The sequence below is a fragment of the Gobio gobio genome, assembly GCF_949357685.1.
Source record: "Gobio gobio genome assembly, chromosome: 23".
In the NCBI taxonomy this organism is placed as follows: Eukaryota; Metazoa; Chordata; class Actinopteri; order Cypriniformes; family Gobionidae; genus Gobio; species Gobio gobio.
In genome coordinates, this window is record NC_137119.1 from 26,671,214 (window position 1) to 26,699,177 (window position 27,964).

General features: G+C 38.1%; 1 protein-coding gene across 2 annotated transcripts; it reads right to left on the reverse strand.

The window, feature by feature from the left end:
- Positions 1 to 102: 102 nt before the first annotated feature.
- On the reverse strand, positions 103 to 27,027 carry spata13 (spermatogenesis associated 13). Of its 2 annotated transcripts, none has more exons than XM_079806660.1 (14): positions 26,585 to 27,027; positions 14,814 to 16,241; positions 13,034 to 13,072; positions 11,826 to 12,284; positions 9,449 to 9,593; positions 9,184 to 9,302; positions 8,417 to 8,596; positions 4,873 to 5,058; positions 3,641 to 3,820; positions 3,316 to 3,548; positions 2,765 to 2,894; positions 1,661 to 2,033; positions 1,493 to 1,567; positions 103 to 711 (listed from the first exon to the last, which is right to left on the reverse strand). In XM_079806660.1, the coding sequence occupies exons 1-14, from the start codon at positions 26,591 to 26,593 to the stop codon at positions 530 to 532; spliced, it is 3,738 nt and encodes a 1,245-aa protein (XP_079662786.1). In that variant the 5' UTR covers positions 26,594 to 27,027; the 3' UTR covers positions 103 to 529. The 2 variants fall into 2 exon arrangements, with proteins under 2 accessions (XP_079662786.1, XP_079662787.1); XM_079806661.1 differs by lacking the exon at positions 26,585 to 27,027 and adding an exon at positions 20,524 to 20,620.
- Positions 27,028 to 27,964: the final 937 nt, after the last annotated feature.

Below are 27,964 nucleotides of genomic sequence, written 5' to 3' on the forward strand. Positions count from 1 at the left end.
TAACAGTGTGTAACTGTATCCTGGCAGGTGTGCAGACAGTGAGCCTTGTGTTCACTTATCCTATAGATGCATGCCTCTTAGGACAATAAAAGAGAACACATGAAACTTAAGATTTGATGTATTTGAACACTTACAGGCACAGACTGTGCACATTTGGTTCAACTTTATTTACAGAACATGAAAGACGTTAGTGTTTGCCGTTTTATTTTTACACTTTACAAGGCTCCAGCCTCATGTAAAGCAATACAATTATTTAGACATGTAGCTAAAAAGATGGATAGAACCTTTTGTCATAGACATTTTTGTGAAATAACAAACAGGAGAAACCCAAAGGGAAGCAGCTTCTTGACAAAAAGAACTAACACTTTCCTTACTAACACACTGACTTAGTTAAGGCTAAATAATGAGCCTTTATACTGAGGCACATATGTCATTTACTCACACACACACCTATTTATATACGTATAAGTATACATATTCATGTGTATGCATTTGAGTATGACATAAAAACATATAAAGTGTCTCTTTGTCATTTCCTGAAGAGGGCACTGCGTGCAAGTGAGTACAACAGGTGAGACGGTTTCTTCTTTGGCTCTGCTAAAGAGAAGACCTGCTGCTGAGGGATGCTGGTTGGCACGGTCACGTGACGCTGATGGAGAGGATGTAGGGGCTGATGGTGGGGAGGCACAGGATGACCAGAATAATTCATTTCTGGAAGTGGACAGACACAGAATGTGAGTATGACTTCATCAGATTTGGTTGGTGATTTGACATGCTATTAAATTGTAATCATAACAGTTTTTGGAGATTCCATTCAGTTACCTATGAATAAATATGATATTGCCTAGATTTTTGATTTGGGTCATTATCATCTAAAATAAATGAAAACCTTTTTGTTAACTGAAATATACATAAAAGATAAAGCATAAATAAAAGCATAATATAACATAAAATGTCCATGAAATTAGTTTTTTTGATATATGGTACAATATAAAACTTGAAACCTTTACAGTGATTTCCTAACATTAATTTAACATTTGATACCAGTAAATTAATTATCTTTGGAGGCCCTGAAATATTAAAAATAAAACGGAAAAAATACCTAATAAGATCTAAACTAAATTGCAAAGACAAATAAATAATAGTAATAAAAAAACCACTGATTCCGCATACTTTCCTGTAACGCAAACTAAAGGAAAACTGAAAGTGAATTAAAATACATTTTCATAAATCTAAAACCAACTGGAAAAAAAAGCTTTAAAAAATCCAAACATTTGTAATCCTAAATCTAAGATAAAAACTACATAAAAAAGGAAACTAGAAAATAAATCATCACTATTAAAATTATAGAATTAAAACAAAAACTAAATTAAATTGAAAAGAAAAAATTAAAATGACAAATAAAATGAAAATATTATAGAAATAAATACTATGTTTAAAACTCGATTCAAAGCTATTATAACCCTGCACAAAGATATAAGCCTGGACATACTTTTCATTTTGCCTTGTTTAGATTTCCTGGCGTTGTGAACTGCTTGCTTCCTCTGGGCCTCAGTAATCTCCATCCCTGAAAAGAGACCAAAAAAAAAAAGAGGATGGCATTCTTTGAATTCACTGCCATATTCCCATCCTAATGGACGCCTTCAGCCGTGAGACTCACCCATCTCTTGGTCTTCCTGTACCCGTCTGCGCTCTCGAGCAAACGCTTGAAGCCATTTCTGCTTGTCCTGGTTCTTTTTGCAGCACAGCACACACAGCACGTTCAGGTTCTCCGCATGCCGTAGGAGAAACGCGTTCTTCAGCAGGCCCAGCTCAGTGTGCCGTCCATCGGGCAGGTCGACTGGCTCGAGTTGGTCTGTGTCCATACGGCCACGGTAGTGTAGAAGGTCTCTCCGCAGGACATCTTTCTTACAGAACACCAGCTGGTGGTCAAACAGGAAGTAGCTGCGTTGCTGCGTCTTACCGGGTCGTACTATCCGCGTTAGCTCACCGGAGTGGATGAGCTCGGAGCTTCGCGTTAACACATCATCACCCTGAGGGAAGTGAAAGAAGGGTCGCTTTGAACAACTTTGAAATATTTAAACAAGTTTTGAAACCTGAAATTATTGTTCTATAGTTCACAAAGCCACATTTAGCCTGTGAGTGACCCAGTGTATTAATAAGTAATCGAATAAACAGATCAGTGTGGTATCCAATTAAAGGCACAATATGTACGATTTTTTGATTAAAATATTCAAATACCACTAGAACAATGTTTTATATTTTGTTGACTTGTGTACTTGCGTTATGCCAAATGTTTCCGAGAATGTTTAAATCCAGAGAAATAAGCTATTTTAACCAGGACACGGACCGATTTCACTCGATTTCCGGTTTTATTTTGTAGAAACCATGGAAACACCAAAGACGCTTTAATATATTGTGTGTTTTATTAGACAGGTGAGCAACTGTTTGGATAGTACCCTCCGAGCGAAGTAGCACAGAGTAGCATTATAACATAACTTTCAACATACTCAAATGTATCTAATATGATAAAACAGCGCTGCGTTACCACACATACGCATGGCCGCGGCATAATAAAAGCTCTGCGAAATCAAGGCGTCATCAAGGTACACTTTTGTTTTGAATAAGCGACCTCTAGCGGCGAAAAAAACCAAACGCACACGTCTGCCAAATCAAATTTCTTTATACAAAAACATCAGAGAGAATGTGGCTGTTACCTTGAATAAGTCAGAAATAGTGTTTAAGTAATGTTGAAAACACTGACCGCCCAGTGGAGGATGGCCACCTGCCAGTGAGCGATGGTGTCGATGCTCTCAAGTCGCCTTTTCCTCTCATTTATCAGACTTGCCACGTTCTTCATTGCTTTATGTGCGGCACACACCCCTGCGTAGTCACTGAGGAGATTTAAAATAAATATATTTTATTATGATAATTTTGATTCAAAAACTAAAAATATACACTACAAGTTTGGGGTCAGTAAGATTTTTATTTTTTAAATAAATGTTTACTTGTTCAGCAAAGACACATTATGTTTATCAAAAGTGACAGTAAAGACATTTATAATGTTAGAAATATAAATGCTGTTCTTTTGAACAATTTATCACTGCTTCCACAAAAGTTTTCAACATTGATAATAATAAGAAATGTTTCTTGAGCAGCAAATCAGCATATTAGAATGATTTCTGAAGGATCATGTGACTGTAGACTGGAGTAATGATGCTAAAATTCAACTTTGACATCACAGGAATAAATTACATTTTAAAAATTACCAACCCCAAACATTTGAACGGTAGTGTATGCAAGACAATGAGCTACCTGTGGTCTTTGGGTGTGTATTTCAAAAGCTCTCCCAACTGAAGAGGGTATTTACAAATCTTCTGTACAGGTGTGAGTAAGAAGCCAGAAATGGAGATGTCGATCATCTGCTGTAGGAGACGACAGGCTTCAAAGAAGTGTTTATATCTCCCTTGTTTCATCAATCGCTGTAATTCAGCACACGCCACTGGATGCGTGTTACAGTACTCGGAGTATATGGAGAAACCTTCCTCCTGACAGGGAGAAAAAGATGTGAACAAATGCAATTTGTGAGGAAAATTTTTTTTGTGCATGCAAAGAATGTTCTTGCGTGTGTAAAGGTTACCTGTTGAAGGAAGCAGGAGCCGATCTCACTTAGATGAGGGTTTTCGGTGTTGTATTTCTTTTCTAGGTCCTTGAGAAACATTCTCTGGAACCTGTAGATGTCCTCGATGTTGCTGAAGATTGTCTTTAGCTGTGCATCAGTAAACATGCCAGGGTGCTTTCTGCATTGACGGATATATCCCTACAACAAAATTAACATTATTTTAATCAACATATTCATTCAGCGATTTGCAAAGTTTCCCTTCACTAAAAATATTTTAAGCATTTGACCAGCAGAGGTCAGCAATGAGAAAGGTCCCCTCTAAATCCATGTTCCCTCTAAATCCAAGCTATTTTCAGATACATCCTATTGTACAAATTTGAAGTTTGCGAAGGACATTTGTCAAAATGAGCCTTATACTCCTGAGTTTACTGCAAGCAACTCAGTACAAACTCATTAATAATAAAATAAAAACACATAAAAAAGCAATGTAGTGAAGTCACATGACCACACTTTAACATACTACTGTGTTGGATCTACATTGCATATAATGCTGTTTCAAATACTTAAAACAATAATAATCATTATAATCATAATACTCAGTATAGAGTATACACACACACACACACACACACACACACACACACACACACACACACACACACACCTCTCTTCAAAAGTTCGGGGTTCGGTAAGATCTTTTACAATATAAAAAAAAGTCTTATGCTCTCCATGGCAGTAAAAACAGTAATTTAAAATAACTGTTTATTTGAATATATTTTTCTTGCTTAAGAAACATTTCTTATTATTATTAATGTTAAAAATTCTTGTGTTAGTTAATGTTTTTTTTGGAAATTGTGATTTGATTAGAAAGTAAAAAAAGAAAGAAAAAAGATTTGTAACAATGAACAAGTCTTTACTGTCACTTTTAATTAATTTCATGCATCCTTGCTGTATAAAAGTATTAATTTCTTTCAAAAACTAAATCTGAACCCCACCAAAAAATAGTGATAATAGTATACCTGCATTTCACTAGGGTGGAGTTACAACTCTGAGTACTACACCTATATTCTGAGATAATGTTGTTATCTTGAAAGAGGGCAAATATCAATTCTATCTTAATCTCATGTTTAAAATGATAGGCGTAGGAGACATTACCATTCAGGCTAAATTGTAGATAAGGGGTCCTTTATGATTCCAGAAAACAAACTACAGAAGAAGGTCAACGTGAAATGGCTGGGATGGAGGCTCACCTCGCAGATATCTTTGAGATGTTTTATGTAAACGCGCTCTGTGTCCATGATCTCTTTGACCACATTGGCTCTCATCTGCTCCCTGTGCTCGGAGTTTTGTTTGTGTGCATCTGATGGGACGGACTCTTCCGCATCTGGAACGCTCTCCACGCTGTCACTGCTCGAGTCCCCCTGATTCACTCGAACCTTGACGACAACATATCATTATGGTTAATTCCAGAGGATCAAACTGAGGGTAACCACGGTGAAGCAAAATTTCAATACAACAATCAACTGGTTAATCCACTGCTACAGGAAGTCTTGATCAAATCACCTACGGCCTCTTTGTGTCTGATTGACTCATCTTGTTGGATCGAGAGAGAGTCATTGATTTACAATGGAATGCATTAATCTAGAGCTGAAACAATAAAACACCACTATGTACACCCTCATTTCTTCCAAACCGGTCAATCAGCACATGCATTCGCAATGACACATCTGGCATTTCCTTTTACCCGGAGCAACAGGCTGTGTCAAGGCCCGAAATAAAATGCCATTTAGAACAAAATTAGGCTAAAGCAAAATTTGGGAGTTCGAAACAGCTTTCAATAGTAAACTAGGACTAGCTTAAAAGGTCCCATGGCATGAAATGTTCATTTTATGAGGTTTTTAAACATTAATATGAGTTCCCCTAGCCTGTATATGGTCCCCAATTGGCTAGAAATTTTAATAGGTGTAAACCGAGTTCTGGGTGTCCTACTCTGCCTTTGAGAAAATGAGAGCTCAGACGACATGTGTTCACGTGAACAGGGCATGTTAATCAGTCAACAGTGGCTAGCGGTGAAGTAGAAGAACTTGAAAAGCCTCCCGCATCATTCAAATCGCATGTATGGGAGCATTTTGGCTTCCCCGTAAAATATATTGATGACGGAAGAAGGGTGGTGGACAAAACTGTAACATTATGTAGGCACTGTGGCACAAGAAAGCCGTATGAAAGTGGCACATACATCGAGCACCTGCACCTGCTGACGCCCGTTTCACACATACTCCGTTTGCAGTGAGTATGGGGTGCGTATTTTTTCCGTACCCATGTTAACGGATACAGCTTTCACACTGCACGCGGCTTCGGCCCGTCAGGAGCGCGTAGCCATACAGCTGTGCTGCGATCGTTTCCGCAAAGTCTATTTTTTGATGTGCTGGCGCTGAATTAAAGTGACAGCGCATCCGCATTAAAACAAACATGTATCGATGTGAAAATCTAGTAATTCCACCGCATATAATGTAAATGTTTCAAAGTCAACACATGGCTTTTTGCCTCAAGTAAAGCAAGGAAAACGGCCATTAAGTAAACAAGGAGAAATAATGGAGAGCACCTGTCCTTTCTTGGAGGTGGAAATACAAAGTTCTTTATGACCTGCAGGATTTCTTGTAAAAAGATTTAAAAACTAAAGAAAAGACGAGAGTCGGTTTTTGTCTATCGTAAGTTTTACTTTAAAATGTTTGTTATTTTAACATAGTCTATAGCCTGTTTTGCAACTTGCATGAGCAAAGTAATATATACATCTAAAGTAGGTACTAGGCTATATAAATATAAAGTAATTAATTGAATAAAACGTTGTTTAAGTGTAGTGCGTTTAAACATTATATCTATCAAATAGTGTATAGGCCTACAAAGAGAATTGCATTGCTGACAAGTGTGAGAGGTTTACTCTCTTCCCTGAGAATGTTGACATCTTAATCTTAATCTTTAAAAAAAGCTCGGGCCCATTTTCACGTCTCAGCTTGTTTTTTACATGTTACACTTTAACAACTGAGTAAATTGATTTATTCAGATGGTTATTTATTTATTTTATTTTAGTTAAAACTATATAGGTTATTTTTGTTAACACCAAAAGTTCCTTGTTAACCTATAAACCATATAGGTTATGTTAACACCAAAAGTTTTCATGTAATAAATGGATCTCAAATAAAAATGGTCTCCTCCCCCTTTTATTCTGATCCGAAAAATGATCCGATCCGTGACTCATGATCCGTAGTGTGATCCGAACCGTGAGTTTTGTGATCCGTTACACCACTAATGTGTAGCTAATCATTCAAGTTCACACAGACTTTCTTTCTAAATCGTTTGTTTATGCATCCGTGAATCAAGCCAGTGACTAAACTATCAACTTCACATAATTTCTCTTAGTAGCCTAGCATGAAACAAATCTGTTATTTATATTGTGATTAGATGCTAGATTAGCAATCAAAGAACACTCTCTTTATAATGTTCGGATCTGTCAATCACACGTCGCGAGTGTATCTGCACACTTGCCCAAACTGCCGTTGTAATGAATGACGCTGTTATGCTGCACAAAGCTCTTACTGTATTGCTGTTAGTTGTGGTGAAAGCATTTTGTGAGAGAAAATGCGCTGCAATGACGAGATCACTGCATTCACGCGATCAACATGTGATGGGAAAAGATCTAAAAATAATGCTATAATCCACACTTTCATGATTCTTTCATCTCGACAGCTGTAATGGTACATCAATGTGTTACAAAGTTCGTAGAATAAGGAAGAAGACAGGGTCGGCGTGACTGGGACTCGTGTTTATTCAGAACTCTCAGATACAAACTAAATAAACTTGCGCTCTCAACGACTCGGTACAATATAACTTTCTTAGCAATCTTTTTTCTCCTGCTCTTGTCTTTCTGGTCCACGAGTGCACAGTCCGTCTCTCTCTCTCTGGCAGGCTTGCAGACCTCCGCCACAAGATCTAATACTCATTTCAAATGCAAAGATGTCAGCCAATCACAACAGTGGGCGTTTTTACTGAAGTCTCACAGTAGACACGCCTCTTGAAACAGGGCATTCAAGACAGAGGCTAAAATCAGTATAGAAAAAAATGCCTTTTATTTCTAAATTATGACATTTTATGATGTAAAAATCATACTAACAATATAAGTACAACTCAGGACACATTATAAAATCCACGCCATGGGACCTTTAAGCCTTGTCTGTGAAGCATGGGGTAAAAGTCCATAGATATCGCCGTCAGTTTGTGCAATGAGACCTGTTTTTCTGTTTGTTCATGTGACATGTGACAAGGTTCTGCCCACACTCCCGCCTAATGAACTTTTTGTAAAATAAAGTTATGGAAATGTAGAAATTAAAGTTAAATCTCCTCCCGAAGTTCCCGAAAAAAGTCAGTTGGTGACTACTTCGCTCAGAGAAGCTGTCAATCTCAGCTGTCAATCATAACGTCACACTCCCGTTTTATAGCATCAAATAACTAACTAAAACCAAACTTATTTAAAAGAACTAACACTTGAACTTAAATCAGCGTTATAAAAACTACCTAAAATGACAGAAACCATTTAAAAAAAAATTCAAAAAAATGTATTTGAAGTGTAATTTGACCCATGTCCCATTACATTATATGGAGAGGGCGGGGTTTATGAGCTATACTGCATCCAGCCTCTGGGCACTTTGGCTTCACTTTTCAGGACTCGTGTGGCACACTTGGTTCAAACTGGCTTTTGTTTCATGTTCATTACTTCAAGAGGGTCACAGTGCAACTCACCCGCACAAAACTGGAGGGAAACCAGGCCTCGCGGTCGCCCACCATCCCCCACCACCAGTCCTGCTCCCGAACATCCAGAACCCGGATCACCTCCCCGGCTTTGAAGGCCAGCTCCTGCTCTTCCATTGTGACATGATCCCACAGAGCCTCTGCGTACACGGCATGGCCTGAGTGTATGTACTGGAGAAGGAGAAAGATTACAGTCAGGCTAAAAATATTGAGGCTAAAGGTCAGATAAAATGATACGATAAGAACAGTACAGGGTGGCATTATGCACTGGAAGTATCTGACGATCCCACACAAGTATACACATACACTAAAACAACTCTACATACAAACATGTTATTAAACAGATAAGATACACAGTGAAATGACCTGGACTGTATAGCACAGCCTGTGAGTGAAACAGCAGTAAAATGATTTTAAAAACTTGCGTAAATGTGCTAAAAGTAGATCTCGTATAATAAAAAAGGTACACAAAGTAACTTTCACAACAGTAAAAGTGTTTTCCCCTATTGTAAAAGAGTTTAGAAAATATTGTAAACAGCCAAAAATATGTTAACAATGTTCACGATGAACTCCAGGCATTTCTACAAAAGATTTAGATCAATACAAAGATATACAAAAAAAAATACATGAAAAAAAAGTCAAATAAATTCTATATTTGTAATTTAAATGAACTATATTTAGAAGAAATAACATATAGAAGAATATAATGCTTAACTGACCCCAAACATACATACATACATATATATATAAGAATCTACCTGATTGAGAGTGAAAAGATCAACTTCTGGTTGGAGATATGGTGTTCCTTCAGTCAGTTCTTCAAAGCTGCCATCCTCCTCACTCACACTGTCATCAAGCATTGCATCAGAGCTCCCATCTATAATACAACCACACTGAATGAGCTTAGAAATTATGCAAGAAAGAATCAATATTCCCTCTCCATCACAACAATCTCCCCACTGAGCCCCTCATGTTTGTAGGTCAAGTGCACACACTCATGCATATAAACAAAAACACACTCACCACTGAGCACTCTGCGCCCTTTGCGCCGTCCCATCCTATCCAGCCCAATGGGTGTGCTTTGGGAGAAGACGCAGGGTCTCAGACGGGCAGACACCGCCCGGTATGGAGGCACTCTATGAGAGGGCACTGGAGGACGAGAAACCGGCTGAAACAAAACATGACGGGTTAGACTTTAATCGGCAGCCTTAAAAGGAGCAAACCATCCAGCAGGCCTTATGTTCAGAGTTCAGTGACTGTTCAGAGCAGGACAATGACCTGTGAGATAATAAACACTGAAATGTCCGCTCGGCCAATTGCACAACACAATACATGCATAACATTGAATTTAATGGTGAATCTCACAAAGAAATGTTCAGATTATATTTGCCAGAAATTAAAGAGAAAAATATATATAAATGTTTCATAGGGAGAATGATGCCTATTTTAGTTTCACAAGTTTTTTGTTGTTGTTCATTGTGACGTTTTAATTAAAGGGATAGTTCACCCAAAAACGTTCTGTCATTAATTACTCAACCTCATGTCGCCACAAACCTGTGAGACCTTCGTTCATCTTCGGAACACAAATTAATTTTCAAGGCCCAGAAAGGTAGTAAAAACATCATTAAAAACGTCAATGTGACTCCAGTGGTTCGACCTTAATTTTATGTAGTGACAAGAAAAAAAAAAAAAAAAAATAACGTCTTTATTCAACAATTTTTTCATGTCTTTGTCCGTCTCCTACGTTGTTGACATAGTAAAAAATACAGTGCAGCGATTTCGAGTTACCTCAGAGCACGGCGGCTTACCATTGGCCGATGCTGTTCACGTGAGCACCACGATGCATGCGTGATGCCGAGACCGGAGCTGGCCAACGTAAACTGCGTAGGAGACTGACACAGACGAGAAGAAATAGTTGAATAAACTCTTGGTTTTTTTTTTTTCGTGCTAAAAGTATTCTAGTCGCTTTGTAAAATTGAGGTTGAACCACTGGAGTCACATGGACTATTTTAACAATGTTTTTACTACCTTTCTGGGCCTTGAAAATGGTAAATTGCTGTCTATGGAGGGGTCAGAGAGCTCTCATATTTCTTAAAAAATATCTTAATATGTGTTCCGAAGATGAATGAAGGTCTTACGGTTTCGGAACGAACGAGAGTAATTCATGACAGAAATTTCATTTTTAGGTGGACTAACCCTTCAAGCACATTTCCAACCAAACTTTTATTAATATAATGTGAAATAATAATAATTATTATTATTCTGTTTATTTTAAAACAAAAACCATCCTGTCTGGACATTTTTTATAAATATTAGTAAAAACCGAAATACCACCTTGATAAGATGTATAAATACTTACAATTTAAACATTACAAACCCTTAAAATAATCAATATGAACCATATAGTTGTACGGTACATTAAAATGGTTTGAAATATAATTCAAATGTAATGTGTGATGAAAAATAAAATATCATTGAACTTAAGCTTCTTAACCTTAGCAAACCCCCTGTTAATTTTCTTAATTTCCCCATTATTTTCTCAGATGTGCCATTTAATAGATCAGTGAATGATGCATCAAGAAAATGTAGCATGTCTTCATACTCTTTCTAAATAACAAATGGATCACAAACTAAAGTAGATACATTCAGGGTCACTTAGTTCTGTCAAACCACCCGGATTATGACATTATAAACTCATAATGCTACACCCCAAGGGAAAGACCTAATGGGATCATATTAGTGTTTAGATAACCAAACATGAGCATCTCAATAAGTATAGAGATACAGTACCTCTAAAAGAGCCTTGTAAATTATTTTCATCAGCCAACACAGCTGAACACTGTACGAATAAACATTTAACTAACTACATTGTTAAATACATTTTATCTTAATACTTAATGTATAGCATCTACTCACAAAACAAATGTCAATATAAGCAGGTTTCAAAGTCCACAAGGCCTATCAGAGCCATGGCACAGTGTGAAGTACACATGCTGGTGACACATAAGTAGCGGTGGTACTCAAAGGCACATGGGTTTGAATCAGGCCTGTATCATGTCTCAATGCAGCCTCTCTGTATTATCCTGTCAGGTCTCAAATGTTCTACATTCAAAAGGCAAAAGGCCTATTAAAGCTACTGCAATTGGCATCTTGACAGCCCTTTGCATGCAGGCATGCATAAATAAATAAATCAGACTGATTGTTAGCCAATCAGAATTTGTTTTCCTAGACTGGACTCTTGACCAGTGAAGCTATAATTTGTCCAAATAATGGAAGATGAGGAGAAGTGCTTGGGAAATGTGTTCTGAAACATTTTATGTAACGTAGTTTTATGTCGCAAAAATTGTGCAGAAATTTTACAACAAAACAATATTAGAAGAAAAAGTGCAAAAGGCCTTACAGAAGGCAAACTTTCAGTGTCGTCCTTCTGCTCAGCAGTTGGGGATGAAAACAGATCCACTCCTCCAATAACAGAGATGGGACGTCTCTTTCTGCTCTCTGTTTGAGTGCACACATGACCATTCTCAGGTCTGTTGTTCTCCATGTAGCTGCCATTGCTATTGTAGTCCTTTTGGGAAGTATAGTCCATATTCTCTGACTCCCTATCCTCCTCTGGGATGCAGTACTTTGTGTTGGCCAGCTGGCCATAGTCGGACACTGGACGGGGTCTGGAGCGACCTGCCCTCTTCCTAGGCACGACATAAGTCGGAGAGTCACTGGAAAAGACTGGAGAGTTTGGTGTTGTTGGAGTTACCAAAGTGGATTCTGCAGAACAGGTGTGTGCAACAGATGGAGCAGCAGAGGCTGGGATCTCATCCCTTTTGAGAAACGCATTTCTGACTAGGTCGTCTGATGAAGCCTACAGGAGAAATCAAATGTCAACAGTTCGTTTATTTTTTAAGACCTACAACATTTGATAAATGATCTAAAAAAAATTAACTATAGATGTGGTCAAGACAGTGATTAATACAAAAACTATAGCAAACCTTAGAGATTAGTTCATTAAAGAGTAATGAATAATGATTAATAAAAATGGAAATTTAAATGATTAACATTTCAGTCATTATTATTGAGCCATGACTGATGTAATATTTGTCTATTAACATTTACTAACTCTGCCAACATTTTACTTTCTTAACTACTAAAACAGACCACTGATTTTATTTGTAGGCATTTTTTATAATTATTTACTATATTTATAAATGAATCAGAAAAATACACTATTTTTCATTTCATGTAAAGTTGTCTTCACAAAAACATGTAATACACTACAATATTTTTATTTGTTTTTATTTGGCAATAATTGCTGAAAATTATAGAGATATACAATGTTACTCAGTGATAACTGAATTCATAGACACACTAAATAAATACAATGAAAACATTACTGGTTTTTATTCTTGCAATTTGACAAATGAGGCAAGTGACAGTGACATGATGGATTTCAAATCAGATTTTTAGAACAGTAATGTTGTTTGACATAAGCACAACTATTTGTACAACGTGGCAAATAAAATTGTAGTTTTCTAGTTTGTGCTGATGTAATATTTGCTGTCAGGTTGTAGTCAATTCTGTATAAAATACACACAGAAAGAAAACAGATCTTACCTCAAGATCATCAGATTCTGTCACTTCAGTCGATAGACACTGAAAAGGCACACAATACATCAGCACCATTGTGAGGAAGACACACAAAGTATAGATGAAAACACATCAATGCACACACGCAGAAACAAAAATAGAAAAGCAAAATAAAGTTTCGCTGAGCTTGGCTCGCTGTAGTTTGTCTACATCTTTTTATTATATTTCCCTGATCTATTGGAGTCCATTTGCGCCTAGCTAGCTTGGATTGATAACTGGACTTCGACCCTTGGGTTGTTTTTCTGGGGAGGACACTGTCCTTGTCGATATATACGTGTCCAGCCTCACTTCCAAGAGCTGCGTTTAAGCAATCCCGCTAATCATAAACATCGGCAAATCATTAACTCTACCTGGCGCGCGCCACACAGCTGAGCAGCCCATGTGACACTGTAGCAATGTACCACTTCAGTACTACAAAAAGTACTGCAAAATGAGATGTCAGCCATTCAATAAAACATTTGGAGGGGGTGATCGACCAATCAAACCAGAGCAATGAAATGCATTGGTTTGTCCTGATCGATTACTAAACCATATCTGATCGAGGCTGTGGTTACATCATCAGATACAAGGGTCACCTGTGAGAGGAACATATGACGCAAAGCACTAAAGTTCATGCTTCAACAAAAATCTGTCTACTGTAATTTATGACTTGCTGCGTTAAGGTCAAGGTCATCTAATGAACTGATCTGTTCCAGTTAAATGTTTAGAATAAGATTACCATGTCCTCTTTGACTTTAAGGCAATTGTTCATCTGACATCTACAATCTGACGTCAGAAGACAGACATCAGTAAGAAAAGTGCTTGTCCGACCTTGCTCATCATCAGTCAGACTAATTCAAACAACAACAAAAACAGTTAAATCAATATTGTCTCGAGGAGAGACAAACAAGTTACATTATGGAAGTGTAGAGCAAATATTTAACATTATAAGCACAAACTAGATTTCTTCAGTTTTGTTCCTGTATGCAGTAATGTCTGGCTCCGATACACATTTTGGGCCACAGACCGCATGTCTTATAGTAATTGTCCATGTTTAACAAAAGTGCTATTTATAGCATGTCCCACGGAATTTCTTTCTTTATTTTTTTATAAAAAAAATTGTGATTATCACAGGTGTGTAAAATGATTTAATTGTACTGTAAAGTTGTCTAAACTGACTACTGTTCTTAGGTATAGTAGTCCTACCTAAGAACAGTAGTCAGTTTAGACAACTTTTGTTCTCCACTCAAGATCTCCAATTTGAAAGTAAACATTTTCTACATTTTACATGGTCCTGAAATGCACGTGCAAGTGATTTGAGCACTTGAAAAGTGTGTGTGCACTTCAAATGCTCATATCCATGCTTGTGGTCAAAGAGTATATTTTGAAAGGCTAGATATGGAGTGGAGTGTGGACAATGAAGTATATCTGAGCTTTTAGTCTGACAGAAATTGTACCAGTCCGGACAAACAAATCTAGATAACCCAATTGTACCGTGGCTCTGTCTATGTATATATTATTTAGCCTAGACAATTTGGCGCACGATGCACATTTAATCATTCAAAGAGATGCAAGCTGTAGCGTGATTGTGCAGAAATACACTGTAGTTCAATTATAACTGTGAATATACATTTTATATTGAGAGACATATTTTTTCTGTGGTAATTGACATTATGCCACAAATGTTGTCAGTAGATCTAAACTTGTATTGAAGCCTCAGGCCAAAACATTTTAAATTTGACAATATGGGATCATAAGAGTGTCTTACCTCTAAGTTAGTGTTAATGCCATTGCCTGTCTGCTTTTGACTGGGGCTTGAGCACAGCTTGGGCATTTGAGAGTAGTGGTCATTTATTCCATTTTGATGGCACTTCATAGTTTCACAGTATTTTTCCAGTGGACATACTGGGGCATCTGAACAGAAGTCTTTTGAGGACACAGCCACCTGGACAGAGTCACTTAAGAGAGCTGTTGTTTTGCTAGGAGGCTCCAGAGAGTCACCGAAGCTAAAGACGGTGGGGCAGGAAGGAGCGGGGTGTAAAGTTGGGTTGTGTTCATGATTGTTGGCCGGCTGGGCTTTGCTGGGAGAGGGTAAAGGTCTCCGTTGACGCCCACTCATAGATAGACAGGGAATTCTGCGGGAGTAGTCATCGTGTAGCTGACTGAGAGGTGACAGCGGTACTCTGGGAGGGGGGTCTGGTGTGTTTTTACGCTTGACAGTCAGGTCTGTTAAACTACCGACAAGCTTTTGCAAATGTCCCCGCGTCCTCATGGGGCTTTGATGCCTAACTGAACCATGTTCTTGTAAGTCAACCGATGAGGAACTGGTGGTCCTTTGAAGAATTATATTATGGGGGCATTCTGGGTTCTGTGGCTCAGTTGAGGTGACTTTCCGTCTAAATTGGCCCTTGAAGACATGAAGATTATCTGCACTTTTGCTTAGTCTTTTGTGAACATTTTCTTGAGTCTCAAGTTTCTTACAAGGTTCAACAGATTCCACAGTGCTGCTGGGGTAAGGCTCACTGGTGGACGGGCTCTCTGTCTTGACTATGTCAAGCAATGAGATCCGTCCTGTCCCATAAGCCTTGCGTATACTCTGAGAGAAGTGGGAATTCCTCTGAAACCCACCCGCTTCCTCCTCACAATCTTCCTCATCTGAAACCGAAGACGCCTTCCCAGTTCGAGACGTCCCATTCGTCATGTTGTCAATTTCCTGGGTTTGATTGGTCGCTACCTCTCGTTTGGTTACTAAGAAACTACCGCCATCCTCAAGGAAGTTTCTCTCCTGACCGGCTGCCATCGCATTGCTCCGGTTCTGGATTCCTTGGAGCACAGAAGTCCGCAGTTTTTTGAAAGAACCCATGACGCGGAAACCAGCCAATCCAGACCAAGCCTGTGGCGTGACAGGTGGACCTCTAAGCGGAGCACTGTCCTCACATTTTGTCTGGGTTGAAAACAGACGTACAGTCCTGGAGGGGTACAGCTTGGCCTGGTCATCTGCAATCACAGGAACGGACTGGGCCTGACAATTCAGTCTGTTAAGACGGTTCTCCTCATAGCAGGGCTCGGACAGCACCGGTTGCACCTGGACCCTACAACCAGACCTCGGGCTTGGATTCATCAGCTGTTCCTTTGTGAAATAGTCACTCTGCAGGTCATTGTTGTGAGAGGAGCCCTGCGGGTCCGACGAAGGTGCCTGCAGAACCAGATTAGAAAAAAGTTCAATCTCAATGAACGATCTGACTAACTTATCAAGTCTTGGAACAAAGAACAAAGAAAGCATGTGACGTGGAGTGAGACAATAAATGACCCATTGTTTTGTCGGAGGAAGATCTTAACTTTTTAACACACTTAATGAAACAATACAACACCACTGTAATAACCATAACTTTGATAAGTTACATTATGAAAGAACTTTATCCTTATATTACCTGTCTGCATACTTGACCTATGAAATATTAAAAATCAGCAGAGGTAAAGTAATTCAGAGTGTACTTATCCACCCACAGGTGTAAATTAAGCTTCAACATTCCTGCTATGGATGAATAATGCCTTTATCTGGCAAATTGGAGGGTGTCGGTAAGTAGCATGAGAGTTTTGCTCATGAGTAGGTTACACTAAAAGCTGTAAGATTTCCTGTAAAGTGTGCTTTTTTTAATTCCTGAGAAAGAGAGGCCCCTCTAGCAGGGTGTGGACGTTGTTGCCTGGTGTGATGTTCGCTATGATGAAAGGCTTTTGCGAGCATGACTAAGCAATTCAAACCCCTAATCCATTGTGATTAATGTAATAAATTGCCCAGGATTTTCAAGCCATATTCTGAGTGAGGAGAGAGGGGTACATCTTAGGAGGTTGAGCTGTTTTAACACATTTGTTGCAGAGTAAGAATGAAAAGAGATACCAGGATATGCTGATTAATCATAAATAAATCACATCAATTTTAATTTTCTATTTGCTCAGACAAGCTACCAAATGTAAATAATACACAAATGAAAATAAATCATGGCACCTGCTGAGGAAACTGTTAGAAATTAAATACACATGATATATTTTTACAGTATAGACTAAATGCAATACAGTCTTACCTCCCTGAGATGATTCTCAAATTTCAAATCTTTTTTATGAATCAAAGCTTTGGACCTTTGACATTATATTGTTTATGACCATTTAATTGTTCGGAGTCAACCCACTGTGTACAAGCTATATACAATATGTAAATACTTAAGCACTTAAGGAAAACTTAATAATCTATGCATTACATGACAAAATATTCAACCGAGTGGTATCATCACGACAAGCTGCACCCTTACTCATAACTAACTTTCCATTTCTCGTTTTTTAACCAACAAGCATTATTTTAATCAGCTGGTGTCAAGGCGATTTAAGTACTTGTACTTTACTTAAAATGTGTTTTTCTGCCATCTTTAAAATAATTGCCACTTTGTTATCTAATGCAAACATTCATACATTATGTGTGGCTTCCTGGGACCACCATATATAGGCTAGATTAACCACATGCACCTTTTGACTTTTTGTCTTGCTGTGTGAGCGTAGGTTGATTCTAGCTCAATTTTTAACTCAAATGCTGATCTCTATCACATCAAGTCCGGCTACCCATAAGCACTCAGCTCCATCGAGGCATGAGGAAGAAGCTGCCATCTGACCTTTGTGTTTAACTAGAGCTTTGAAAGAATGCAATTAAGTCAACTTTCAAGTCACTCCTCAGTCTACTCACATGTCCAATGTCTCAGAGTTTAAAGTTGAACTTCTCTCCTACTCTTCCTCCTCTGTTGCAGAGTAAAAATTAATTAAGAGCTCAAACAACATCTGTGTGGCTACCAGCTGGAGTCAGGCTCAAACGAAACTCCCTAAACAGGATCTCAGACAAATATAAACACAAGCATGCCTACGGAAGCCACCCAAACACACCTACAACTAATATGCACTGATGCAAGTATACTAAACACTGACTCGACATTCTTAAAAGCCACGCACGCCTTTGAGGCAAACAGACAGCAGTCAAATAATCATTTTCTCATTTTCCAAGTCCAGGCGGAGGAGGATAGAGAATTTATGCTTCTAAAACGTCCTGAAATATCAAACTGTGTGTATAAGAGGTATAAGGAGGAATTAGGGCTGTAACGATTTGACCAAAAATAAAAACCTCGATTAATTGAACATTTGACCTCGATTACGATTAATGAACGATTATTTTGCTTCTTTTTTTTTGCCCTCATAAGGTTTTTGAGTAAGTTCACTGATAAGGTTTGTACTGTAAATATTTTCTACTATTAAAGGTGCAATGTTTTTTTCTAATGAAAAAGTGCATTGTGATTTTAAAATACTTGAAGGAAACGGTTCACTTTCAGCAGTTATTGTCTATGGAGCAGATTTCTGTTTGTTGTACATCAGATACAGATAAATTAACACTGTAGGCCTACATTACATTTATTTGAATGCATTAATGAGAGAGTGATTGTGTGTGTGAATTACTCTTACTGTCTCTATTCATTATGAAGCTGTGGTTTGTACTTACTTCAAAGGTATTAAAATGTATGCCTATAACGGTTGAGTTTCTAAGCTACTTTAGTGACTTTTCTTTTGTCACAGCTTCTGTCTGAGTGTTTGTTTGTCAAAATATATCAGGCATTAGTTCAACATAATACACATCTGATGGTCGAAACTCGCTTTAATGTTCAAACTGGCAGGGCTTAAACCACATACAAATGACAAAGCTTTGTGAGGACACAGTGAAAGAGGTCTGCCTTCAGGGTGCGCGCGTTTTCAGGGACGCGACACGGCTCGGCTGAAAAAAAAGCTGAGCACTGAACGGAGAAGTTTTCCGTATTGTTGTTTTTGAATAGTTCACAATCGCTTTAAATGTTGAAACTGGCAAGCCTTTAAACGCATTTACTTGACAAACTTTATGAGCACGAAAGTGCGGCTTCGGGGCTTGCGCGCGCCGTCTGTGTGTGTGTGTGCGTGTGTGTCTTAGCGCGTAGGCTATAAGAAAAGCAATTAGCTGACCGGTATAAACGGTGTAAAAAATGCAGTTACTATAGTGATTCTGGGCATCTATAGACACAGATAACTGCTCCTGCATCTGTCTGTGTGCCTTCAAACTGCACTTGATGTGACTGACGGGGCGGAGTCACGTGAAAACCAAAATAACCGACATGGGAAAAATACGTCGGTCAGAGGTTCTGAATGTCGGTTTCGGTTATTTTTCGATTAATCGTACAGCCCTAGGAGGAATATTCAAAAATACAAATGCATATAAAATCGACACCTCATAACAAATTACGGTTTCCTGTGAGATCATGTTGAAATATTCCTTTTGTAATTTTAGTTGTACTAATTTTTTATTTTACAGTCTTACATGTATAATATGTGACCCTGGACCACAATTTTTTTTTTTAAATTGAGGTTTATACATCATCTGAAAGCTTTCCATTGATGTATGGTTTGTTAGGATAGGGCAATATTTGGCTGAGAATATCTGGAATCTAAGGGTGCAAAAAAAATCTAAATATTGAGAAAATCACCTTTAAAGTTGTCCAAATGAAGTCACTTAATACCGTAATTATTTTTGTCATAAAAGAAAAATCTATAATTTTGACCAATATGATGTATTGTTGGCTATTGCCACAAATATACCCGTGAGACTTATTGCTGGTTCTGTGGTCCAGGGTCACATATTTTATTTAATAAACGATACTATTACTTCATAGACATTATGACATATCCACAACATATTTGGTCATTTTTTTGCAACACTACAAGCACAGTAAACCTGGAGCTTTAAAACAAAGCAAAATAAATAAATTTTAAATCAGTTTTTATCAGAAAAAATTAGAAAATTAGATTTTCCCCCAGATCATGCTGTCCTACTTAAATGGATAGTTCACTCACCACAAAAAAAGAAAATACTGTCACAATTTCATGTTGTACCAAACCTGTATGACTTTTGAGCTGTTTTGGAACCAATTGACTTTCATTGTATTAACAGAAACATTTGTAGAAATATCTGCTTTCCACTGAAGAAAAAACATCCATTCTGGTTTGGAACAACATGATGGTGAGTAAATGATGACAGAATTTGTATTTGACTATCCCTTGAGTTCACTGAAGGTGTTAACTGACTTCATACAGCACAAATAAAAACACATAAGCCCAAAATCATGCTTCCTGACTAAGGAAATTCCTAAGAATAACCGACCACACCAGTTCTCATGATCTGCCCATCAAGATGAACAAGTCTTGCCATGCAGTCACGTCACTATGGAATGAAGTCAACGCTTTCTTTATTGAAATACTAGAGCCACAACTGAAACTCCTTTTTTTTTCTTACGCTTTCATTTTGGCTTATGATGATGGTTACACGCCCTTTAGCCGTCCAAACTTTGATTTATTTTTATCCTTGTTGATTATCTTGCGTTTCAATGTTTGGAGTGAGAGTGAAAAGATCTCATTTGACTCACCCGTTGATGATCCTTCCACTGGCTGAAGGAGAATTTCACAGTGAAAACGCAAGGACCCTAGCTTTCCTCATCCCTTCGGACAAGACTGCACTCGCTCAAACCCACATGATAACATGTGCAGCACCCCTCTCCTTGTCCTAATCTGATTATGAGGCTTTATCAGTCTGGACTAGCATCAATATATCTGCATACTGTCAAACACACTCACACACATAGATGTGCGTGTAGCGAGACAGCGAGAGAGAAAATGTTTATTGAAGCAATAACCTTAAATCGGTCTGATACAGGTTTGGCGTATGGAAGAAAGACCCACTGGAGAGCAAAGTGATTTATTATTTTTGTTTGGTTACTGACACCACCTACCATATTACAACCCAGTTCTCCTTTTTATCAGTGAGAACAAGAAGCATAGTTAGGAGGCAGACACGCCCTGTCCGCTTCAGGCATGGGAAGCGTCAAGTAATGCTACATTTGACACCCCATTCATCTCACCTGTCTCATGACCTGCATTTGTCTACTCCAAGTCCACTGGTGAAAAACATGTCAAGGAAGCCCATGTCTACGCAATTGCGAAAAAACAATGCTAAGCTTAATGTAAAGGTCAGAACTTTCTCTATACTTCTGGAACCTGAAAGGTCTTGAGTAAGTGCATCCAAAAAAAAAAAATCATAATTTATTAAGTCCCATGTCATTCCAAACCTGTGTAACGTTATTTGTTTTCTTCACTAAAGGACAGGATCTAAAATAATGTACTGGTCACCCTCATGGCGTTCCAAACACGTCAGACCTCCGTTCATCTTTGGAACACAAAATAAGATATTTTTGATGAAATCCAATTGCTGTCTACCCCTCCGTAGACAGCAATTTAATTAACACTTTCAAGACCCAGAAAGGTAGGAAAAACATTGTTAAAATAGTCCATGTGACTCCAGTGTTTCAACCTTAAGTTTATGAAGCGACAAAAATACTTTTTGTGCGCAAAAACAAACATAAATAATGACTTTATTCAACTATTTAGTTCTAGCCCATGCCAGTCTCTTACGCAGTCTTGAATCTTTGAGGTCCAAGTCAAGTCTTTGTTCTATTTTTATCTATATTTTTTCAGCTAGTTGTTTAACAGTGTATTGAATCAAAACACATTACTTTTACTTTAAAATTGCATAATAAAGCACACAAAATACTACTTATGTAGATAATGTAGTCTTCCACTGAGCGCTGGCAGTAACAAAACCTGTGTATTGACAAGCGTTACAGTAAACGACACATAGAACAACATTTCCATCTGTGTGTCTTGTTTGTGGAAATGAGTCGGACAGGGTCATAAATTGCGCATGAAAGTGTTTGTGCAATCCAGATGCAAATTAACTTGGTAAATCTGGATTACATGCATATGTTAGCAAATAGCCTTTGAGGAAAAACATGAAAAGGACATGGAAATGTGTACTTCTTGAAAATGGACCGCAAGTAAGCCTCTGCTGCTGTGAACACCGCAGCTTCCCTTCGGATTCATCGATTACTTTTCAAATTAAATGCCAAATTAAATGCCAAAGTTTGTAAGGTAAGGCTTGACTATATTGTTACGATTTGTTACTAATTTATTTAACAGCAGTTTCTAATGGGTGATGATATTAATTTGCGTGCCTTCAGATGCGTCACACGCCCACTGGGTTGGTGTGTTTAGAAATGTTTTGTGACATTTGCTGCTGCAGCACATATTTGTGAATGAATGAATAGTAAAAGGTGGTGTTTCGTGCTGTCATGTGGGGTAGTAAATAGAGAACATATTTGTGATGAATGCCGAGCCAAAAGACTTGAATTTTTTCTTCAAGTCCATGTCAAGTCCAAGTCAAGTCTTGAGTCAAGTCTCAGGTCAGGTAATTTTTGCGACTTAAAGCCAGCGGAAGTTGAGATTGTATTTTTCTCCTTATTGTGACGTATATAAAAGTGAAACGGCTTCTGAAATTAGAAAAAAATTTAGGGCGGGGCTTGATTTCGTCCTTCGGGAATTGATTGGATCGTTGGAAGTTGGGCGTTGCTAACAAAATGGAGGCAGATTTGAATGCCAGTTTGCACTCAGTTGTGGAGAAAACTTGATCTATCGCTTAAATAAATGTATTTTCTCTCTAAATCTTTTCTACATATGTTACTGAGCATATTTCCTCACTTTTCGCTGGTTTATGCTACAGATTTCATTTATTTTAAGCCTTTTATGGCTTTATTTCTGTAAATTATAATCTCCCTTATAAGGGGGGCGCGCCGTAAGCGCGTTCACACACGCTGCATTCCTAAGTGCGAGCCGTCACGACAAGCTGTTCGTCCGACTATATTGAGTAATTTTTATATAAAAAAAGCTTTTATTTCTCATACATTTCTCTCTTTTTGCCTCAAGTCCTTCCTGAAGAAGGTATTGAGTACACCGAGAAAAATGCACCTAACCACCATATTGCTACGATCAGTGACAGGTTTCTGAGAGGCAGCGCAGAAACGAGACAGGGGGCAATAACCCCGCCCTCGCGCAATAGCACATGACCGGGAGAGAAGAGAAGTCGTTTCGATGGGGGAGGGAAAGTTAACGTATTTGATTAAAGATTATAAGGGTAAATTAATTTTTAAAAATGAATGAAGTTAACAGATAAATCCGTTATAATAAACACTACAATTTTAAATATAAAAATACGAATTGTAAAATTTTATTTCATGCCGACTTTAAGTGCGAATTGAGTCCAAGTCACAGACTCGAGTTTCCATCTCTGCAGGCTAGAATGAAATTGTTGAATAAAGTCATTATTTTTGTTTGTTTTTGCGCACAAAAAGTATTCTCGTCGCTTCATAAATTTAAGGTTGAACCACTGGAGTCACATGGATGATTTTAACAGTGTTTTTAATTTTAAAAAAGTCCTATGAACCACTTTTATGGCCCGTTCACACTAAGAACGATAACTGTTAATATAACTATAACGATAACTATATTAGCATCCACACTAGTGTACGATAACGTTCTGTTTACTATAAGTGCACGCTGAGTTCTGTTGTCTGCTGCTTTAAATGCTTGCGCCACGATGGATTCTGATTGGCTATCATTGTTTTTCTTGTTAATCACCAGAAGAAGAAAAAAAATATCGCTCTGAAAGTGATTTCAATGATATTTTTCCTTTGTGCCATTATCGTTATAGTTGTGGTGTGAACTCTGCTATTCTTTTATATTTAGTATGATTTTTAGAACTATTTCTTTATCATTATAGTTATCAATCTTGGTGTGAATGGGACTTTATAGTGGTATTTTATTTGTCATTTTGGAGCAGCAGAAGAATTGACTGAAGAACAGATTTGGAACGACATGAGTGTGAGTAAATAACATAGACTGTAAAAAAATATGGATGTAGTGTCCATGACGTCACCCATAGGATTCTGATGAGCAGTTTTGAAGCGCAAAGTATGGACGAGATGGCCGTTGCCATCTTGGCAGCACGTCATCGCGCATCACTCTCGGATAACAGAAAATGGGCAAAAAGGCGGGACGTGGCCGGAGCTGAAGTGATGCGATGACTAACAGACAGCAGATAAATGGCTATCCACCTGTCACCCGAAGTGGCCACACCCTTAATTATGCAGAACTTTAATGCTTTATATAATGTAAACGAATGAGCTATAAAAAAATTCACCCCCCTCACAGTTGTCATGAAGGGCAAAATTAGCCGTATAGACCAAAACCACAATTTGTACCAGGCTGTAAACATGTTTTAATATGCTGTAAAGTTGGGCATTTTAACATGGGGCTCAATGAGATTCTGCTCCCTTCTGGAGCCTGTCCCTAGCGGCCAGTCGATGAATTGCAGTATATGTCACTACCGTATTGGCTTCAAGAGAAACTGCAGGAGGTTGCTGCTTGGTAAATAATGACAGCTCTTTCATTTTTGCATAAACTATCCCTTTAAGAACAATCCCATAGAATTCAGGGAATTGTTTATGGCATAACATGACTTAAACAAAAGCACATTCAAACAGATGCTTTCTACTGGCAAAACACCATTAAACACTTAGTACATTAATGCGTTTTTGTGGTATCAGAGAGTGAGATCGCTGCGAAGAGGGTGGGAAGTGAGATTTAGTCTTAATTTATGGCAGTCATGGCTTAGGAGGCACCCAGTGAGGCATTAAAGTTCCTTGTGCATGTCTTGTGATAAGGCAATCTCTCTCATTATGTGTGGAGGAGTGCATTCCAGCGCAGACGTGTTGATGTCTTAAAGCAAAGCAATTGTTTAGAGAAGCGAAAGTGCTGGGCATAGTACTTCTAACCAACTGTTATCGGGAATTACAAATTTAGTGCCATTTTTTTCAGGCATGCTTCTTTTATCTGTTATAAATTATGATGCCAACAGCAGCACATGGCTTGCACATAAGTGGAGGACTTGTGGAGGACTTTAGTCGTTATATTAAAGCATGAGAAATTAGTCGCTTACAAACCTAAATGTAATCTATTTTACATGGCATTTATAACAGTGCTTCTCACAGAGGATTGCAAGGACCCCTGCTGTCCAAGACAATGTTTGAAGACCCCCCCCCCCCCCCCCTCCTAAGATACTTTAATTCTGGTGCTTTAGCTGTAATGATGACAAAGCTGCTTGTTTTCAAACGGGATGTAGATTAACGTAATTAACCTTGATTATTTTCGTAATTTCAGAAGCTTCAAGTACTGTATGTTCCCACAGTTTTTTAGTGATGAAATCGTTTTTTAATCGTTAAAACCTCATAATTAATTCTAATAAAATTGTATATCATTTTACAGATACTGTAAGTTTATCTCATAAGATGACATTTTAATATTTTCCCCACATTTTTTTAATTCCCTAATATTTCCTGAGGATAAAATATTAAAAGAAAAGATATAATGTAAGCTTGCAAGCTGACCAAAGGCATTTTTACACTTTAATTAGGATAGTGATACTTATACATAAACAAATAAATTCACTTCACAGTTCTGCTTAGATAAATAAATATGTTGACCTCAGCCTAAAATAGTTTGCTGTTCTTTACTAGCCTCCCACAGTGTGGTCAAGCTGGTTTTAAAGGGATAGTTCGCCCAAAGTCATGATTTACTCCCCCTCAAGTTGTTCCAAACTTGTATTAATATATTAATTATTTGAAGATTAATTAATTGAAGAATGACAGTAACCAAAAACTTTTTGGACCCATCGACTTAAAGTTTTTTTTTTTCCGTCAACTGTCTGGTTACCAAGATTCTTTAAAATATCTTCTTTTGTGTTCAGCAGAAGAAGAAAAAGAAATGAATGCAGGTTTGGTACAACTTGAAGTGATTAAATGATGACAGGATTTTCATTTTTGGGTGGACTATACCTTTAAAAGAGCTGACCAACAATCTGAACATCATCTTGGACGGACTATGAGACCAGCAAAACCAGTTAAGAACAGCATAAGTTACCATTTTAACCTTTCTGTCTTTCCAGCAGTGTTGCTGATGACCCCTAGTGGGCCCCGGCTCCCTGACTGATAAGTAAAACTGAGTGAAATGTTTGTTTCTTAACATAGCTGAAAAAAATATCCTTTTTGGTGCCACCACAAGGAAAATCTTTCACGCAGTACAGATCAAGACAAATATTTCAGGTTTAAGAGCGGCCTACTGGAATGAATGAAGGCGATTACGGAGTTGGGGTTTTTTCCACAGAAGAAAAAAAAAGCCCTCGTTTATTTGTGAGTTTAATTAACTCAGTCTCTCTATAAAGCGCTTTAAGAAGAACCTCGCCACCCAAACCACCAACCCCCTCCTCGTCTTCGATCTCCCTACAAGCTTTGCGAGCTCTAACACCCCCCACATCACTATGGCAACAAGTGGGATAGTAACGCATACACAATACCCCCCTCCTCCCTTCAGCTTCTTTTTTGAACCCAACGGAACTGGCAAGATGATAAAGTGCTGCCAAACTTTTGAACGCACATTTTAAATTCACTTGACATTATATATATTCTCATTGTAATAATAAAAAAATAACATCAATATGTCCCCTCAATATCGCAAAAATGTTATTTAGACGCAGAATCTTACCTTTATCATACTTCTTGAGTGGTGTCTTGGCCCGGTGTCACAACAGTTGTGCGGCTTCGATCGACTCGTCAGCCGCTGCTAACTCCTCCGACAGTCCAATGTCCGACGAATTACGCATATTAACTTAGCGGAAATCGTTAAACAGACCAGCGATTAATGCGAAAGTACATAATGAACGAACAACCCAATATTTCGTCTGGTGCGTGATTCACAAGAACAAACACCCCGTAGTCACAGATCTACTGGGACGGAAAACTTTCCATTAAATGTGTGGCCCGAGCGCTCCCTCAGGCAAATGACCGAGACCAACCGGACACGAAGCAGATTCGCGGCTCAAAACAGCCTCAGTTGAAATTTTAAAGTTGGTTCGCTGCGGTGGAAAAGCTCAGCCAGAGAGCCATGACTCCAGGCAGCGTCGCCACAGCATTGGACAGCATCAGTGCACTTGTTGCGCTGATTGCTTCGGGGCGGGGAAACAAGGCGACTGTGATACGCGGTTTGTAGTCTGCCCACGGGACGCCAGCCAAAATCACAATCACCAGCACTATAACTGCGATATCAATATGCTTGATATCACAGTGTCCTCTAATTTTACTTTTGTTTAAACCGTCATAAAACAAGCTCCTCAAGAAGTTGACTATCACGACCGCAGACCGGTTTCAGTCATTAAATCTAATACATTATGCTTGTTCTTCCCTGTCCAATTAATATTAATAAAAAAATGTATTAACATTTTATTAAAAAAATGTTAGAGCTGCTTGTCAGTGCAAAACTCGCTACGTTGGATATGTGTTTGTTTGCTAAATTGAGTGGGGTTTTTTTTAGCATAGTGCTAAGTGTTTGCTAGTCGGTTGCTTAAATGGCCTCAATAGACGTCCATATATGATTTTAACACAGTGTGATGAGCACAAACGTTAGCCAAAGGAATCACATTCTCCAATGAGTATGTACATTTACACATTTGGCAGATATTTCTAAAAGGCAAACATGACTCCTTGGTCTACCACCAGTCAAAGCCACAAAATCAAAACGGACAATTCTTAGTTTTTATGGAATATTGCAGTGTTTATGAGAACAAAATTTAAACAAAATTGAGTTTAATATTGAAACCAACTTTTGCAACATTGGCACTGTTTTTGAACTTTATTGAATCAACAATGAACATAATTAAGCTGATTAATGCCATCTTCTGTAGAGCTGCTTATATCTGAATTGAACTCATTTCATAATTGACATATTTCCTACATTTATAATTTATGAACTGTGCAACACTGACAGTTATTGAACCAAATTGAAATAATTAAATTGAGCTGAATAAGGACACTGCTTTACAGCTGAAATTTAATCATTTTCATAACTGATTCATTTTACAACACTCAT

What these genes read in the sequence shown, in the direction of transcription:
- spata13 (XM_079806660.1), bottom strand. An exon ending in CAGAATCTGATGATCTTGAG is followed by an intron (nt 12,285 to 13,033) that starts GTAAGATCTGTT and finishes TTTCTCCTGTAG; the next exon opens with GCTTCATCAGACGACCTAGT. An exon ending in AGGGCGCAGAGTGCTCAGTG is followed by an intron (nt 9,303 to 9,448) that starts GTGAGTGTGTTT and finishes GTTGTATTATAG; the next exon opens with ATGGGAGCTCTGATGCAATG.